At 47.5% G+C, this 19,538-nt stretch overlaps 2 protein-coding genes across 4 annotated transcripts in view; one reads left to right on the top strand and one right to left on the bottom strand.

Moving 5' to 3' along the window:
- LOC149367682 (uncharacterized) overlaps positions 1 to 5,981 on the top strand; it is a 106,238-nt gene extending 100,257 nt beyond the window's left edge. For both annotated transcript variants that reach the window (XM_089556878.1, XM_089556870.1), the window contains exon 5: positions 5,827 to 5,981. In XM_089556878.1, the coding sequence (XP_089413004.1) occupies positions 5,827 to 5,967 (141 nt within the window). In that variant the 3' untranslated portion in view covers positions 5,968 to 5,981. The remainder of the gene's footprint in view (positions 1 to 5,826) is intronic.
- Positions 1 to 19,538, bottom strand: part of LOC149367681 (transmembrane protein 117-like) — a 205,759-nt gene that overhangs the window by 175,394 nt on the left and 10,827 nt on the right. The gene's annotated exons all lie outside the window — the stretch shown is intronic.

Here is a 19,538-nt window from a genome sequence, read left to right as displayed (position 1 = left end):
GCAATAGCCCTAGCTGCCATGGAAGCAAACAGAAGACAAAACAGCTGTTTTCTCGGATTTACAGGCCGCTTGTCCGGCTTTAAAAAAACCTGAGAATATGCAGAACGCTGAACGTTTTTCTACTCGGGAGACCGGAAGGAACGAATACAAGTAGACAATATACAATCGTCGAGGTCCTTGATGCTGGGGTGGAGGGTAGATACCGCTGTCTTGGGTTTCACTGGTCGGGGGGCGTGGCCACTGGTAGAATATCCTTTACTGAACCGGAAACACTCGGGGAAACAATTCGAGCATATAAAGAAAGGCGAAGGAAGCTTGCGTTTCTGCATAACAGCTGTAGCAGCAGCAGCGGCCTCACCCAGCAGGAGAAGCACCAGCCATCGAAGACGATGACGCCGAAGTGCCGCCGCATTGAGCTCCCTTCTCGTGCCGGCATCAGGCGCCATTCGGCCGCACGCCATCTCACAGTCTAGCACTCCGGCCAGTAAATCAATCATTTCCTTCATCGAGTCGGCACCACAATTTTTGGGTGCGACAAACTGGTGGCTCTGGACGTCCACTGGAACACCCGCTACCACCATGGCCAACGCCGACGACAACGCCTCCGCCATGCCTGGTGCCATGCCGCCATGTCATGCCCTCCAGCGCAGTCTCTGCGCTGTCCCTACGCCTCCCCCAGTTCTCGCCAGCCGATCCTCAGCTCTGGCTCGCTCAGGTCAACAGCCAGTTCCCTATTGGCCGCATCACCAGCCAGGCGGAGAAGTTTCATCACGTCGCTGCGTCGCTACCACCTGAGATTGCCGCCGAAGTTCGCGACCACCTCATAACTCCGCCCGCCTCAGCCCCGTTTGACACGTCGTCTGTTAAGCTCATCAAACGAACAGCCGCCTCAGAACATCGCCGTCTGCAGCAGCCCATCTCCCCCGAAGAAATGGGAGACTGCAAGCCAACACAGTTGCTGCGGCGGCTCCAGCAGCTCCTGGGCGACAAGGCTGCTACCTTCGACCAAGACTTCCTGCGTGAGTTTTTCCTTCAGCGCTTGCCGCCGTAGGTCCGCACGGTGCTTGTGCCCGCCCAGGGGTTGTCTTTGGAGAAGCTTGCTGAGCTGGCGTACTCGGTCATGGACGTTTCCTACACCGCAATTTCTCTCGGCGCAGTCTCGCAGCCTCCCACCCCCGCCATCATCTCTTCCCTCCCTCGAGGACCTTCAGAGCCTCCGTGACCACTTCCACGTCCTGATTGCACGTCTGTCCGACCAAATCGCCGCACTGTCGACTTCCCGCATCCCGCTCCCGTTCAGACCTCACCTCGCCGACGCAGTGCTACCGCACTTCTTCCAGGCAGCGAGTGCTGATGTCACCGCACCTTTGGTGAAGCAGCGCGTCGGTGTACCCCTCCCTGTCGCTTCCAGGGAAACTTCCCACGACACCACTGGAAGCGGCAAGTGGTATCAGCCCAGAGACCAGCCGCTTATTCTTCATTTGCGACCACATCACGGGCCTCCGTTTTCTCGTCGACAATGGAGAAGAGGTCAGCATCCTCCCCCGCAGCTTTACATCATGACCTTCTCGCCGTACTGGCCCATCGCTCCAAGCCGCAAACCTCACCCCCATCGCTACGTACGGCGAACATGCTCTTACACTCAATTTGGGCCTCCGACGTGTGTGCCGATGGGTTTTCCTCGTCGCGGACGTACGCTACCCAATCCTCGGAGCTGATTTCGTGCGCCACTACAATCTGCTGGTCAACATGCACAGCAGGTGTCTCGTGGACGCCGCGAAGAACCTCTCTGTTCAGGGCCTCCGTCTTCGAGAACCGCTTGCCAGTATACCCAGCCCACACCAGTCCACCTACGAGATCCTCGTGGATGAATACCCTTCTCTCCTTCGCCCTTCCAACTTCTTGCTGCCCGTCAAACACCAGGTCACGCATCACATTGTAACTACTGGCCCGCCCACACGCACTCGAGGCCGTAACCTTGCTCTAGACCGTTTACAGATCGCCCGCAACGAGTTTGAACACACGCTGGAGCTTGGCATTATCCGACCTTCATGTAGCCCATGGTCGTCCCCTCTACACTTGGTACCGAAGAAATCCCCAGGGGACTGGTGGCCCTGTGGCGATTACCGCGCCCTCAACAACGCTACCGTTCCGCACCGTTATCCCCTACCTCACATCGAGGATTTCATCACCGCGTTGAGTTTTCTCTAAAATCGATCTCGTCAAGGCGTACCACCAAATCCATGTAGAACCATCCGATGTACCCAAAACTGCAACCATTACACCATTCGGACTCGTCGAATACCTCCGCATGCCATTTGGCCTCCGCAACTCTGGCCAGACATTTCAACGCTTCGTTGACACAGTTACACGGGGTCTACCTTTCTGCATGGCCTACATCGATGGCCTCCTCGTATTCAGCCGCGACACGGAGCAGTACTTTCAACACCTCCGGCTGCTGTTTCAACGTCTCTCTGATTACGGCCTGATCATCAACAGAGCAAAATGTGAATTCGGCAAGTCGGAGCTCGACTTCCTTTGTCACCGTGTCAACCGCTTCGGCATCCTGCCTCTCCCATCAAAAGTCCAGGCCATTCAAGCCTTTCCGCAGCCTACCTCAATCCGCAAGGTCCGTGAATTTCTCGGCCTTAACAGTTTTATCGCCGTCTAGTCCCTCACTGTGCTGCACTCGTCAAACCATTGACAGACATGTTTCAAGGCAAGAAAACGAACTCCGCACAACTGACATGGTGTTCAGTTGCTCGGGATTCTTTCCAGGCCGCCAAAGCGAAACTATCCGACCTCGCCCTCCTTGCCCATCCGCGCCGTGATGCACTCCATCGCCTCATGACCGACGCCTCCGACTACGACGTTGGAGCTGTGCAACACCAGCTCATGGATGGTGCTTGGACCCCTCTATCTTTTTTTTTCTCCCGCAAGTTTTGTGCTGGCCAAAGTCGCTACAGTACTTTCGGCCGTGAGCTTCTTGCCACGTACAGCCTTTGTGAAAAGTTTGGAGCCCAGGGGGTTTGCTTCTGAAGCACACTGTCTGGTTCGTAATGCATCTCCAGTGCTCCAAATTTGCTGAAGGTAAGAAGATTTTTGGCGCTTCATCCTGCAATGGTTAGGACTACCACGAATATTACAGGAGTCCCACTGCGAAGCTTAGAAGCAAACCCCCTGGGCCCTAAACTTTTGACAAAGACTGTACATGTCCGTGTGGCATTTCAAGAATCTCCTAGAAGGTAGGCAGTTCCACATCGTCACCAAACACAAACCACTCATTTTTGCCATCAAATAGGGGAGGGGTAAATTCTCGCCTCGTGAAATTCGTCACCTTTCGTACGTGGCAGAATTCTCGACCGACATCAGAGATGTGAAGGGTTTTGACAATGCTCCGGCGGACGCTCTGTCACGTGTTACTACTTCCCTCGCCTCTGCTGCTCCGTCACCGAACTTCAACTTTGCCGCCCTCGCAAAAGCGCAGCATAATGACTTGAAAGTTATGAACCTTGGCAAAGACCCTGGCTCGCTGGTTCTTCGTGAATTTCTCCTCCCTTCGTGCCCCGTCCACATCATCTGCGACACTTCGGCCGGCACTCCGCACCCTTTGGTTCCCTCTGTCTTTCGTCGTCTTGTCTTCGACGCCCTCCACGGCCTGTCCCATCCCGGAATTAGCGCAACGCAGCATATTCTTACAAAACGTTGCGTCTGGCCCGGCATCAACAAGGACGTGCGCGCCTGGGCCCGTGCCTGCCTGGCTTGCCAGCAGTCTAAAACTCAGCGACACACGACCTCTCCCTTCGGCTCATTTCCTCCGCCGTTAGCCCGTTTTCACAACGTCCACATCGGTATCTTGGGTCCCTGGCCACCTTCCGCTGGACATTCATATCTTCTTACTTGCATCGATCGGTTTAGTCGCTGGCCCGAAGCGTTCTTTCTGCCTAACGCCACCAGTGACACTATCGCCAGAACATTCGTCGCCGGCTGGGTCTCCCGGTACGGGGTTCCCTCGACCATCACCACTGACCGTGGCGCCCAGTTTGAATCTTCTCTTTTTAATAACCTTATGAATTTACTTGGAACGTCCCGAATTAGACTACTGTTTACCATCCCATCGCCAACGGCACGATCGAGCGTTTCCATCGTTCGATAAAAAAAAAAATCCCTCAAAGCCCCACTGGACACTACGCATTGGACTGCCTCCCTACCACTAGTTTTGCTCATGCTCCATGCTTCACTTAAACAAGATCTTCTTTGCACTCCGGCAGAACTTGTCTTTGGCTCGCCCCTGCGTCTTCCTGGTGAATTTTTCGAATCTACCGATTCGTGCACAAGTCCCGACCCTACCGATTACGTGACGCAGCTCCGCCATTTTTGCCGTCATCTCCGAGCGCCACATCTCAGACGCCAGTCTCGGGCATTTTCACACGTTCCATTGGAACTAGCGACTTGCACACACGTCTTTGTTCGCCGAGACTCTGTCCGCAAGCCGCTTCAGCGCCCCTACGACGGCCCATTCCGTATGCTGGAAAGAACACCGAAGTTCTTCATCGTGGGCATTCATGCGCGCTCACACCTTTTCAATCGACTGCTTGAAGCCAGCCTTCACAGAAGACGCCCCGCCCACTGGGCCTACTTGTGTGGTTTCTCTGCCCCAACCGCCCGGCTGCCATCCTCCGCCATTTTTTCCCCGTTACTCCTCAGCAGTGGAAAGTGGAAAACACCGGAAAGCAGCGGAAAGCACCGGACTCCTTCACTATCGGGGGGCCTACGGTAGCAGCAGCAACGGCCTTCCGCAGCAGGAGCAGCCCCAGTCGTCGAAGACGATGACGCCGAAGTGAATTGAGCTTCCTTCTTGTTCCGGCCTCACGCGCCTTTCGGCGGCACGCCATCTTACATTTTAGCACTGCAGCCAGTAAATCGATCATTTCCTTGATCGTGCCGGCCTCATACTCTTTGGGCGCAACACAGCCTAAGCCGAGAACCAGCCACCATGCAACAAACTGACCAGTTTTAAAGGGGGCCCTGTATCACAACATATACAATATACAAGGCAGACACGGCAACCCTATACCTCTCTTCTTGAGATGACGGCGCTAGTCCACTGCATACAATGATTGATAACACTAGTCATGAGCAGTGGGAAAATCTCCTGGCTGACTCAGACCTGCAGAGACAGCTTCGGCGGATTAACGGGCAAAAGAGGCAGATGAAACCAAAGACTCCTGAACTAAGCAATGCCGATATCTCTAATCTATCCTAATCCTTAAACCCCTTACCCCCCTTTCCTATTAAAGGTTTTCAACCAATAAATGAATCTATAGAAACGCCACTGAGGAAAAGACAAGGCAATTCGTGATATAAAATCGAGACGAAACGCAAACAGCGGAATCTCGGGTTTGTCGCTCAAAAAGAAGCTCTCAGACGAACAGGAAGTGGCTCAAGACGGGACAAGGCGAGCTTTTAAACCTCTCTAACGTCAACTCGTTTTGTTTTGCACGTTCTGTGAGAGATTTCGGTTCCTGAAAGACCTGACTTATAAATGACTTTGCTGTCTTCGTCGCTGATGAGATAGCATGTATATCATAATCGTCACCTTCGGCACGTGTAACCGCTGCTGCCGCGTAACAGCTATCAATGAAACAAATGCCGTTTAAATTTCCGTTTATAGATCCTAGCGTGTTTTATTTGCGGCTGGCAGCGTGAGTTTTTTAAGCGTGCTTGGCTTTTACTGAAGTGCTTTGCATAACATTTGTGTTCCGACAGCCAGACTTCCACAGTGGCGAAGCGGGCGCTTCACATTTTCGTGCTCTGGTTGTGCAGGTTATGCTGAAAGAGACGCAGACAACGGAGGAAGGCCAGGCCATCGCCCAGAACCTTTGCGAGCAGCTGGGAATAGCCACCGATTGCCTCATCTCGGGGTCCTACATTGACATGCTGCCCCAGGAAACTGTGTGGGAATAAATGCCAACTTGTGGCGAGGGAAAAGCTTTGCCCGGCGTTCTTGCTTGATTAGAAGTGCTGTCAGCGCATTGGAAGGACCATCAGAGCAATGGATTTTAATGGAAGATAGGTTCATGCAGTCGAGATGGCAGTTCTGCAATCAGGAAAGCACCGAAAGGCTTCGAAAAGAACCTCTTCATTGGGTTTACTTGAGCCCAAGAAAGAACTGACAACCAAAGGTCGGCTATAGTAACAAGCGTGCTCAGCTGTCATCGAAGAAGAGAATCGCCGCCGCTCCTAAGCGCGCTAGTTTTAAAGCTTACTCAGAACCTTGGAAATAAGACGAAGAAAGCAGCTACAACAATCTCGAACAATGCAGTGGCCTGTGGTGCCGATCATTCGAGACGAGCCTGGTTACAGAAAGCCGCGTGCCGGAAGCTTTGAGCACGAACTAACAGTAAGAAGCTTTCATCGCCAACAACGGAATGTTCGCCGGCCGGGACGCGTGGCTCCTCAGATCCGCTCTCTTCTCATAGGTTCGGGACCATTGCTTACCTTTCAAATGGCGTCTTGCTTACTGATGTTAAGGAGGTTGGTTTGGTTGCGACTGAGAGAAGGATTAAAAGGAGAGTGTACGGGCCTGCCAACTGGCTCAAGCACCGCTGCCACGTGCAGATAGAAGAGAGTTGAAAGATAAGAGGACAGAGTAAAAGAGAGAGTAAAGACGCGCGTCGCAACAACCGCGTCCGCCGGGACGGACGCTGGCTGAAAAAACAGATACACGGCCGCAGCGCCGATTGCCACCGAGTGCACTAAAAGTTCACTTTGTGGACGCTTCCAAATGCGCTTGCTTTTGCCACTCAGTAGTGGCAATCAAAAGCGCCCTCGGAATGTAGTTAATGAAACTGTGAGCGTGGCCCGGCCTGTATGTATGCCTGAGGAAACACATATAGCGACTGCACAACGGCAGTAGTCTCACTGAGGGTAAGTGATGTGATATCAACCAGGAAGTGCGTAAAGCGATGTGATACTATCTATCCGGTACCGTTCATAGCATGTTTTGAAGAGGCACTTTCCTTTCTTTTCTTCTTTTTTTTTATCCCCTCAACCCCTTCCCCTCGTGTAGGATAGCAAACCGATTATTCTTTCGGTTAACCTCCCTGCCTCTTCTCTTATTCCTCCTCTTCCTCCTCCTTCAAGAGGCACTTACTTGTTTTGGGAGGAGGTGATAGTTGAAGTTAAAGGCAATCTGAGATTTGCTATAATGACATTGCGGTTTTATATTACCAGTGACATGCAGCTCGTCCCTATATAACTAAAGGGACGAATTGCAGATCCTGAAGAGACCTAATGGGCCAAAGAAAAGGCCTCAGAACTGATAAGCAATGTCTGAAAAATTGAGAAGAGCAGCTACACTAGCTAGCGTGGTGTTGGTAGTAGTAAGGACATCCTCGAATACTGAAGGCAAGTAGTGAGCAGATATTATGACTATGACGTTGTCAGAGCGAGGTGAATACGAGCAGAAAGGAGAACGTTTATTTATTTATTTATTTATTTATTTATTTATTTATTTATTTATTTATTTATACATACTGCAGCGCAATTTGTATGCGCTATGGCAGGAGTGGGAAAAACACAAAATGCAAGGAAACAAAATGCAGCAAAATGTACAAAGTGAGAAATACAAAAAGTTAAAATCACAAATGAAATATCAAACAAGAAAGGAACTGTTAACAACAGGGTAAGAATACACAGCTATTATGCGTCTTCAATGACAGTTACAAAGTTTTGAAATGGACGAACGCGAATGGACCCAGGTAAAGAATTCCAGGCTTCTATTGAACGGGGAAAAAACTGAATTTGAAAAAATTAGCATGCGCAAAATACGGTATCAAATTAAGCTCGTGATGACTTCTTGTAGATGATAATGGTGCAAAGTTACCAGTTTATTTATAAAAAAAAGTTAATGTAGTGGTTAGCTGAGAGCCTTACTGAGGAATTGACAACACAATGTAAGAATTTTAATGATTCAGTGTGGCGACGGGCAGACAGCGTGGTTAAATTCAATGAGAGAAGTGTAGAAGAGGGCGAGAAATCGCGATCATAACAATGACATATAAAACGCACAGCTTTCTTTTGGACTGCTTCTAAGATGTTAATTTCGAATTGCTTGTACGGGTTCCACACTACAGCTGCGTAATCAAGAACAGGGCGGATTAGAGATTTATACAACAGTAGCTTTGTGTCTTTTGGTGAATTGGGTAGCGTGCGTCGTAGATAACCTAGTTTTTTTAGTGCTTTATTACATACGTAATCAATGCGTTTAGACCAAGACATGTTATGCGTGAATATGACACCAAGATATTTGTACTGAGAGACCCTATCCACCACACGGCCATTGAAAGAGTAACTAAAATGGGAAACGGAAGATTTGTTACAGAAAGACATGAGGACGGTTTTGTCGAAATTAATTCTCATTTGCCAGGTACTACACCAACTACAAAACATAGCAAATGACTCTTGGAGGTGACGATGATCATTAGGGCCATTAATTACTTCGTATAAAACGCAGTCATCAGCGTAAAGACGAATGCTAGAAGAAATATTATGTGGCAAGTCATTTATATATATTAAAAAGAGTAGTAGTCCAAGGACGGAGCCTTGAGGCACTCCTGACGTTACATCAACAGCAGCAGAATGAGAAGAATTATAGGAAACGAACTGGGAACGAGATGAGAGAAAGCTAGAAATCCAATCAACCAAGTGAGGATTGTTTAGTATAGCATTTACTTTAGCAAGAAGCTTGGAATGTAGAACAGTATCGAATGCTTTCGAGAAGTCTATAAAAATGGCATCAACTTGGTTACCGACATCGAGGTTATGTAATATATCATGAGCGAATTCTGTTAATTGTGTTACCGTACTAAATCCGCGCCTAAACCCATGCTGAAAGTTTGACAGCAAATTATTGGATTCAAGAAAAAGCATGATGTGTTTATGAATGACGTGTTCCAACATTTTGCATGACTGTGATGTCAATGAAATCGGTCTGTAGTTCGACAAGCACTGTCTATCACCAGATTTGAAAAGAGGGAGCACTTTGGCTAATTTCCAAGAAGAAGGAACGGTAGCAGATGCTAAGGACTTGTTGAATGTGATGGTCAGATATTTTGAAGACCACATGGAGTAACGAACCAGGAACCCATTGTGTATTCCATCTGGGCCGGTACATTTCTTAACGTCGAGGTTTAATACAAGATTTAGGATGCCATCAGTGTTTACCACAACATCACTGATTGCTGGAGAAGAAATTATATTAGTGAGTGGCGGAATGACGTTGTTATCCGGAACGAACACCGAGTTAAACTATTTGTTGAAAGCATCCGATATTACACCCGGCTCACTGATGACGTCATTATCTAATCTGAACGAAGTGGATGCAGTATCACGAGGTAAGATGGATGACCAAAATTTTCGGGGGTTAGTTTTTAACAGATCGCGCAGGTGGACACGAAAAAAGAAATCCTTGGCCATGCGCAACTTAAGATTAAGCTCTTTTTTTGCCTTGTGAAATCTGTCTAAGGTTATGGGATCGTTGCTTCTTCTAGATCGCCTTAGTCTACGAACGCGACGAGATAAATGCAAAATGTCTCGAGTCATCCAAGGAACATTAGTATTTCTTTTCTTAGTTTTTATAGGAACAAAGCGTTGGACACAATCCTTGACAAGACATTCAAAGTAATTAGTAGGAAAATTTACGTCGTGGCTTGCTGAGAAAGCAGAGAATGTATCGAAACGATCAGCTAAAACCTCAATAATGGAATTGCCGTCAGCACGAGTGAAGTCAGGAAAAGTAGTAAACAAATAGCGTGATTTGGAGACTGGACAAGAGAGTGAAACTAACACGCCTTTATGGTCTGAGAGCCCATCAATTACTTCACAAGAGAAGTCATTTTGGGCCAAAGTAATCTTATGTAATGAATAACGCTTACCACTCTCCGAAGAGAAGAAAAAATTCAGTATTATCCTCCGAGTACTCACGAACGAGGCGGGAACTTGGAGGAGAATGAAAAATGCTTAAACGAGTTCGCATACAGCGTACGGAAAACAAAAGGGATGCGGGTGACGTTAAGAGGTACGAAGAGTGGTTTGGGAAAAAAACGAGAGGCAATGATCTCCTAGCTGAGTTCCATGGAAAGGAAACTGACATAGGCAGGACCTGAAGCAGTGAGAGTGAGTGACTTATGATGGCTTAGGCTAAAGGAGCTTCCAAAGAAGGTTTCCTTTCCAGGAGGCGAGAGATTGTCGGGTCGGTAGATGGAATTGGAATTTCTGTGTGCGCGTGTAGTTCTCGCGTACGCTGTGTAAGCTTTGAGACTAAAGAACAGACTTGAAAGTTAGATATACTAGCTACAATTAAAGGAGAACGCAGATGAGCCAGTACGTCTGAGGAGGGGAGAAGGTGCCGCTGGTCCTCTAGGGTAACGGAGTTTCCTGTTGCCACGTGATGGGGACGGTAGCCAGGAAAACACCGTACAGGGCTTCGAAAAGAAACAGTTTGCACCTAGGCAGACATGCTCCCACAAAGACGTGAATGACTCGGCGGTCGTCGAACAGAATCCCCGTCGGTCTGGGCCGTGCTCAGTTTAAAGCTGGCAGAGAACCATCGAGATAAGGTGCTAAAGCAACTACAACAGTCTGCAACAATGCGGAAGGAGTTGCGCGCCTCCGCGATCAGTCGAGACAATTCTGGTCGCACTTCGCGTCAGAACTAAGTGATAAAGCCCCGCGCCGCCGGCTTTGAGCGCCGTCGCAAAATTCGGCGTACACTCGTTGGAACACCGGCGCGGCGCAGAAGCAACCTCGCCGTAGGGAATTCTAGAACAGTGGAATAAGGGAACCCCGGAGAGCGCCCAACCCTGTGTGTCTTGCTGCCCTCTCCACCTCGCTCGCCGGCGTGGCGTGAAAGGAAACATCTCCGCGCAGCCGTCGAACATTCGAGATGTTTGGAATAAATGCCACTCACTGCCGACGGAGAGGGCGCAGCTTTGAGTGGCTGTGTGATTCCCTCTTCACTTCGTTCGCGCGCCGGCCGCGCCGGGTAGGAAGAAAGAACTCGAATGTTCTGGAAGCCAGTCTCTACGCCGGACCAATGGCGACGCGCGGCCGGCGCGAAGAAGGAAACTGTACATGTGATGCTCTGTCTATGTGCGCGCCTGCCTTGGCGCGAAGAACGAACAAACGCGGAGCGCGCCTATATCTGAAGGGCGTTGACCGCGGTGAAAATACCGCGTGCCTCCGTTCAAGCATCGGAGAAGCGCGCCTGCACGACTCCCGGGAGAACAAGACCAGCCCGACCACGGACCAGTGAGGCAGCGTGCGCCAACTTACGAGACGGCTCCTTTGCCATCCTCCGGTCGTCGGACTGTCGCAGTGCCCGGTGAACAAACTGTGTTTAGTTTCCTTGTCTCTGTCTTGTGTCAGCGCACTTTAGGCGCAATACATCTCTTGCATTGCAGTCTCTCTCGAGAGTTACTTTGCATGAGTTGCATTGTTTTGTTAATCACTTTGCATGTGCTCGTACGAGTGACTGCGAAATCCTCTGTATGGTCTCTTTGCTGTACAAAGTTTGTTTTGTTTGCGAACCTTTGCCTCCGACCCATTCTCTGGCTTGCGACCGGCGAAAGCTGGACACCGAACGACCAAGAACCTCTTGTCACTTGGTAGCTGGTCTCTGGCTGAGCACGCCACGCTGAGTCGAGGGCACCTCTTTTGTGGCCGCCACCGCTACCCCCACAAGCCCTAAGGGTGCCGTGGAACGCACGCACACGTGCGCGAAACGTGTGACAAACGACCTGATGTAGGTGTGCTACAGAGTGACGCAATTACACACCTCAGCTACGCAAACAGCCCAGATCGCGGCACTACATGCACGAATACACATGCCAGTGGCCTGGCTCTCTGTGCACGCCGCTGTTAGAGGGACGACAGCGTACGTAAGGAAGATCTCACAGTTGCAGGGGCGCCGTGATACCTCGAAACCGAAAACAATATTTAAGACCAGATCCCTGAATATAATTACATGTTATTGTTGCCTCTGCGCTCCTCCGCCTCCGGCTCATTCGTTCTTGTTGGTTACGAGCAAACATGGCGCACTCCCATGTGAAGGGATTGACCAGGGGTTAGCTCCGAATTCCAGGTAAAAACACATCGGCGATTGAGTGGGAGAGGCTTGAGGCGGAAGTGGAGAATAGTGAAATGGTTGAGAAAGCGTAAAAAATATTTAATGTAAAATCTAAAGGAAACAATTTTGAACAACGAAGAAAAGACTTCAGAATTTTTAATACATTTGGAATAATTTTGAATAGAGTTCACAATGGAGCCCTCTAATTGCAGTAATGTAGTCAGGAAGGTATACAGAAACCCTCCTTAACGCCTGAGTCGATATGGGAACTCTCATAAACCGAAGCAAGCATACTTAACACGAATCCCTCGATGGCCTCACCGAACAAGAAAAGAGCTGGGAGTGTTAGAGAGAGCCCTAACCTCGACAGAGGGACCTCCAGATGACTGTTTCTCTGCAGTGCGAACCGCCGGCGCGAGAGGAGAAAATTTTCTGTGGGCTCAGTTTTTCCGCACGTGTCACAAAGGCTTCTCATTGCGAACCCGCATCTCCATAAACACAAAGTTAGGCGGTGGATTATGCGCCGAAAAAACACCATTGACACCTTACGGAGCTTTTATTTGCATGACCGGTCATTCCAAGGGTAGGTTAAGTGTGGGAAATCCGCGTTATTGAGCGAGCGATCACGGAATCTGGTTGAGATACGTTGGAACCGCTGGAAACGGGAAATCTCCAGTAGAATGGAGTAAGGAACGGGATGTATTATAGGGGCACTAAGAGGCGATCTGGCCAACAAATCAGCCACGCTCGTTAAAAGACACCAGGTGTTCAGACAAAATGGATTTCTCTTAGAGTGAAGTGAATTAGCGCAAAAAACTGGGCGCGACAAAGACCAGCCGACAACACAGCCCCCGTGTTGTCTGCTGGTCTTTGCCGCGTCCGTTTTTGCGCTAAATTGATTTTAATGTAAAACCAACTACGCTTACGAACTTTACTTCTCTTTTCTAAGTTTCTAAAGTTTTCTAAAGTTTCGAGAGAGACTAAAACTTAGAGGCAATCTGCAAGGATGACAACATGTGATGTATAGGTGGAAATTTTGTGAAGAGCCAGTCCAAGAGCCAGAAATTTCAAAGAATATAATCAGGGATGCGGACGGAATAGCTCCAAGCCAGATCCTGAGAATATGTCCAGATCGCCTCCTTCTCACAGCTCCCGGAGACTTGAATGGAGAGAACATTGTGGTAGATCAGCAAAAATGCCATGTAGGATATCGAAGAGCATATGTTGCGCAATGGAGGGAAAAAGCATGGTTCTGTTCCAAGGAGCTCCACGTCAGCTGTTCCAAGGAGCTCAGATCGACTTGAATCTGGGTCAACAGGTTCTGCGTGAGCGTTACTTGCGGAGGTCGATACCTTGGCCAATGGTTAGACAAGAACATAGATGGTTGGCAAACAGAAACGGAAATTCTAATACCGCGAACCGGGTCAAAGGTCCTGAGGAAAGTTCGCGCCGTGAGAAGTTGGAAACGGGTATAAAGATCGGGGATTACGGGCTTCCAGGTAAAGCACAGCACTTGAAACTGATTCTGGCAGCCCGAGGCAGAGCCTTAAGGGTGCACTGAAGAGGAATCTGAACTCGTCTTTTTGCCACGGGAACTCGATCTACACGTCCCGCACATTCTTAGAAACTTCGAATTATTTTCCTGTGTGGTCGATTTCCACAATTTAAATCGGGCTAAACGACCGAGCTCCTGCCTTTTTTTTTTGAACTCACCACAGACGGTAGGAGGAGTCAGCTAACGCGTTGAGTGCTTTTCAGGTCGTTGCGTGGCGAGTTTGCTTTAGCTTTTATTTTATTTAGGCCTCCGTGAGAACGGCGGCGGCTGCAACAGACATCGTGTTAAGCATACTTTTGCTATTGCAGTTCTGCAAGCCTGCTGTTTCCATCGCCCGTGAAGAAAGAAGCTGTGAATGAAGAACGACCGTGAAGAAAGATCGCCGGCTCCTGAGCTCGTATCAACACCCTGCAGCGCATGCGCGGTGGGACTGAGGACCGGCAAGGGGGCGTCATCGGAGATCGGATCGTGCCCCATAAAGAGCGCGACTGCCCAGTTCGGCTTCAGTTCGGCGGCGGCTGCAACAGACATCGTGTTAAGCATACTTTTTCTATTGCAGGTGAGGCTTTTGCTCCTTATTATGCAATCCAGAAAACTGTCTGTGCGCCGCTCCCGAACACAGCATTGAGTGTCGAAGTGCTTCATATGCTTTGTGTCCGTACATGGTCTGAATTTGTTGTTAATCTGTGTCACGCACTACACTGTTCGCCATGAGCAAAGATGTGAAAGATATCAGTAAGGCGTTAGAAGATCTGAAGCGGGAACTGCGGGCTGATCTTAGAACGTTGAAAGACAGCGTGAAAAACTGCAATGACACCTGTGATTGCGTGAATGAAATCAAGAATGAGTTAAAAGAACTGCGAAAAGAAGTTCAGGTACTGACGAAGAAGAACGATGAGCTGACAGCAGAAAATAAACGGCTGACTGAAAGGATACAAGAGTTGGAACAGTACCAGAGAGCTAATAATCTTGAGATCAAAGGAGTACCAGATGCCGGCGACCCATGCGACGCTGTCAAGAGAATTAGAGCTTTCCTAGATGAACCAATAGTTGACTCCGACATTGATGTATGCCACCTCGTCCCAACATTCAAGCAAACAGAAAGAAACTTTGTTGTCCGTTTTGTACAGCGCACTAAACGCGGCAAGGTTCTGCAGAAATTCCGCAAAAAGGGGCTAACAACTAAAGATCTTGACTTCGGCGGAGAAAGCTGTTCTGTGTACGTAAATGAGCACTTAACTGCCTCGAACAAAAAGCTCTTGGGTGCTGCGGTTGCCCGCAAGAAAGTGGTGGGATGGAAATTCGTGTGGACCTCCCATGGAAAATTTATGCGCGCCAGTGTGTCTGATCTGGAGAAAATAGGAACCTAAGCGAATCCTACAGGAATATTCCAAACGCTCACTGAACGCTTGCAATGGAGATGGCCGAGTGTTGCTATTATGACCCTGAAGCTTTCAACAAAGCATATAAAACAAGAGAACGAGAGCTTACAAGTATTCATTTCAACATGCGCAGCATAAGAAACAAAGCAGATGATCTAGCTATATTCCTGCAGTCCCTGAACATTAAATTTAAAGCAATAGTTTTAACTGAAACCTGGTTCACAAAGGACGACATTCCGCCTTACTTGCCAGGTTATACGTGCGAAAGCGTATGCAGGGAGGAAAAAAGGGGAGGTGGAGTAGCTGTGTATATCGAGGAAAGTATGCGGTATGAAGTTCTAGATAACTTGACCAGGAGTGACCAAAACACAGAAAGCTTGTTTGTTAAAATATCTGATACCGCGATTGGAGCCATATACAGACCGCCATCTGGTATCATTTCCGTTTTTTGTGACTATTTAGAAAGTGCACTGAGTTATGTTGGAGCCTACAAAGTCGTTTGTTATTCTCGGAGATGTGAATATTGATACAATATCGGACAGCACGAATGCAAACGAATTCCGCGACATTATGCACCTGTACGCTTGCACTAATGTTGTGACAATACCTACAAGGGTGACTATTGATACCGCAACGTCCCTGGATATCTGTGTTACCAACATGAGTTGTGAGGATATTTCTGCTGGTGTCATGATATTCGACCTCAGTGATCACCTTCCAGTATTCTGCTTGGGCCCCCCTGTGACTGGTAAATATAAAAGTAGCAAAGAAAGTAGCTGGCATCGCACAATTAATGACCAAAGCCTGCGACTTTTTTGCAGCCTAATCGAGAAAGCTGGGACGACGTTTACAAGGAAACTAATGCTACAGTCGCCTACAAAATATTCCTGAGTAGGCTGCTACAGTGCTACGATGCAGCTTTTCCCTTGCGCGAGCATAAAACAAAACGAAAAAGAATGCGGAAACCCTGGCTGACTGTGGACTTGTTTAAACGAATAAGAGAAAAAAACAAGAAGTTTCATGCTTTTCTTAAATGTCGTGATCTGCAGTTACTGGAAGAATTTAAATCGTACAGAAACAAATTGAACTCAGACCTGAAAAAAGCAAAGATCGAGTACTTTCAGGCTCAAATTCTTCGTGCTCGCAACGACTATAAAAGGTTATGGGAGGTGGTTAACGATCTAATGAACAAAAGGCTCTCAAGCCATTGTGTAGCAGATATCACAGTCGATGGCGAACGTCTGTCTGATGATCAGCTTGCTGAAGAAATGAATCTTAGGCTTATTAGCACAGGGAAATATACAGGCCCACTTGCTAGCATGTCCTACTATACACATGCAAACAGTCCAATGAGCTCTATCTCGCTTTTTCCGTGCAATCCAACTGAAATTTGCAAAATAATCGGAAACTTGAAAAGTAACGTAGCGCCTGGAGATGACGGTATAAAGGCTTTGCCAATTAAACATGTTGCAAATCATATTAGTCATGTGTTGTCCTATATAATCAACTTAATGCTTCTTACTGGGGAGTTTCCGGATGACCTAAAGATAGCTAAAGTACTACCAGTGTATAAAGGCGGCGGTGCAACAAATATCAATAACTACCGGCCAATCTCTGTTCTAACTGTATTCTCAAAAATATTTGAGCGCGTCATTAATGATAGACTTAACAGCTTTTTTCAGAAGCATAAAATAATAGCTGATGCACAGTATGGTTTTCAAGCAAATAAGTCTACGGAACAAGCTCTTATGCATATAAAAGACAAAATTATTGAAAACATAGAGAAGAAACTCTTAACCCTTGGTCTATTTATAGATCTTCGGAAAGCGTTCGATACTGTGCAACATGACATATTGATAAAAAAGCTAGAGATCTGCGGGATTCGGGGCGTTGCGCTGAGGCTGTTGCAAACGTACCTGAAAGACAGATCACAGTATGTGGACATAAACGATCGCACTTCGAGTAAAATGAAGATAGAACACGGCGTCCCTCAAGGATCAATTTTGGAGCCTTTACTCTTTCTTATATCTGTGAATGATATAACTATGATACCAGGATCCCCCCAGTTAATCATGCATGCTGACGACACGAATATATTGTTTACAGGAACAACAAAAACATGCCTTGAAAAATCTGTCAATGATTACTTATTGAAACTTTCCAGGTGGCTACAAGCCAATCGCATTACTCTAAATACAACAAAATCTAAATACGAAATTTTTAAACCCACAAGCGTTAGGCACCAGAACCCTATAAGCATCAGTATGAAGGTAGCCTATTGGAGGAGGTCACTGAGCAAAAAATTCTTGGGTGTATGGTTCAGCAGTGATCTGTCCTGGAACGCCCATGTTAGTTGCCTTAAGTCCGATTTATCACGGATCATTGGTTGTCTTTACAGAATCCAGCACTTGATTCCATCTTGGATGAAGCGGACACTATATTATTCTCTATTCTATTCTAGAATTAGTTATGGTATTTTAGTCTGGGGTACGACAACTGAATCTAATTACAAAAAATTAATTACTTTACAGAAGAAAGTCTTACGCATATGCGAAAATTATCATGGCGAAAAAAGGGAACTAAGAACGCATCCACTTTTTTTAAAGTACAATTTGCTGAGGGCAGACTAGGTATACTACTTTAAGTTGCTACAATGGATACATAAAAATCGCTTGTATGTCACATCCACAGACAGAGTAAACTTGTACGCTATCAGAGACCCGAAAATAGAGACGCCGACGATAAGGACAAATTATGATCGTCAAGCACTGTCTTTTCAAGTTATCAGAATTCTCAATGGAAGAGATATAAATATTAATTACAGTAAACCCTTCTCCACTTTCAAAAACGAATGTAAGGGAGCTCTTCTTTGCAGCGATGTCACCTATTGCAATCGCTAAAATTTCTTATGCGAGCAAGTTGTAGTCTATTTTGTTCTTTTTTTCTTCACAGTTACTGATTCTGTGTTCGCATCTCTGTACTCTTTTTTGTGCTTATATGTACATAATGTCTTGTTTTTCAGTAGGCTAGAATAAGCATTAAGTAGAACTTTGTTATTTGATGTAGTGTTTCATGTATGTCTTGGTCTTTGTTTCTTATTTATATACTCATCGTACATTTATGATGGAAATTTTTGTCAAGCGCTTCTGTCTTTTTTTGCTGAGTGTGTATGTATTTTCCTCTGTATGTATTTTTATCTTTATAACGCTTACTTTTGGCCTACTTTTCTTTGATTTTGTTTTTTTCTTCCTTATCAACGATACTATTTTGTACCGGCCCGCCGGACTTTTATAATTTGTAATTTGTATGTTTGTTTGTCATGTAGTAGGGGGCTGAGGCCCTGTCAGGCAACATTGTGTCTTTAGTCTCAGCCCCTTCTTAGGCAAACGTCTATGCAACAAATAAAAAGAAAGAAAGAAAGAAAGAAATAGATCTCGTCAGAGACTACAGAGCTGCAAATTAGGCCCAAGGAAGTAAAATACGTGTGGACTCTTTGCTTTCGCCGATCACTACGTGTCACTCCGCCGATGGCGGAGCGGCAAGCCGCCACGGGACTGGTTGAAAAGTTGGTCGACTCCTCCCACCGTCTTGAGAGGACATAGTAGTAGAGGCAAAAAAACAAGGACGACAGGGTAGAGAAGACAACACAGGCGCTAGACATCAACTGACTTTATTCTCGAGAACAACAACGAATTTATAGGCGACAATCAGGAGCATTAAAAATCCACGATTGAATCGCATGCGTGATGGCACTTCCCGATACAAGAACCTCAAATCTTTATTGCACAGATAAACATTTGGTTTGCTCACGCACGTTTGCCTTTCCAAGTGAATGAGAAAGGCTTCCAATGCTTCCCGCTCGTTCTGATCTGCACTGACATAAATCACACGTGTCTGCTCAAACAAAGGGGTACATTTCTAGCCTGCTAGATAGAACATCTTAGCTGTATGCCGATGCACTATCGAGAACAAAAATAAGAGACCCCTGCCGATACCGGCGCAGTGGCGCGCGCCCATCACAAGGAGCGCGCGGCATGGCATGCGCTGTGGAGGTCTCGGCACCAGGAGTGCTTCGTCAGGCGGCGCTCGCATGCAGTTCGACGCGGATCGGCACGCGCTGGCAGGGGTCTGTCATTTTTGGTCTTGATAGTACTACACCGCTGACAACGCTATTTCGGAAAAAGTTCTGTTCTAACTCAACAAGTCTATATTTAAATGTTTTGTAAAGTCTTAGGAGAAGCGCCCCGTACACACACACACATACACACGCACACACACACGCGCTCATACACACGCGCGCGCACACACATACGCCCAAACACACGCGCGCACACACAAACATGCACACACACTGAACACGCACACATACACACACATGCACTCACACGCACACAAACGCACATACACATACGCACACACACACACACACACACACACACACACACACACACACACACACACACACAGGAAC

The sequence above is a fragment of the Amblyomma mixtum genome, chromosome 1 (genome assembly GCF_055824585.1).
Source record: "Amblyomma mixtum isolate Tamu chromosome 1, ASM5582458v1, whole genome shotgun sequence".
In the NCBI taxonomy this organism is placed as follows: domain Eukaryota; kingdom Metazoa; phylum Arthropoda; class Arachnida; order Ixodida; family Ixodidae; genus Amblyomma; species Amblyomma mixtum.
This window is presented reverse-complemented; position numbering and strand designations above follow the sequence as displayed.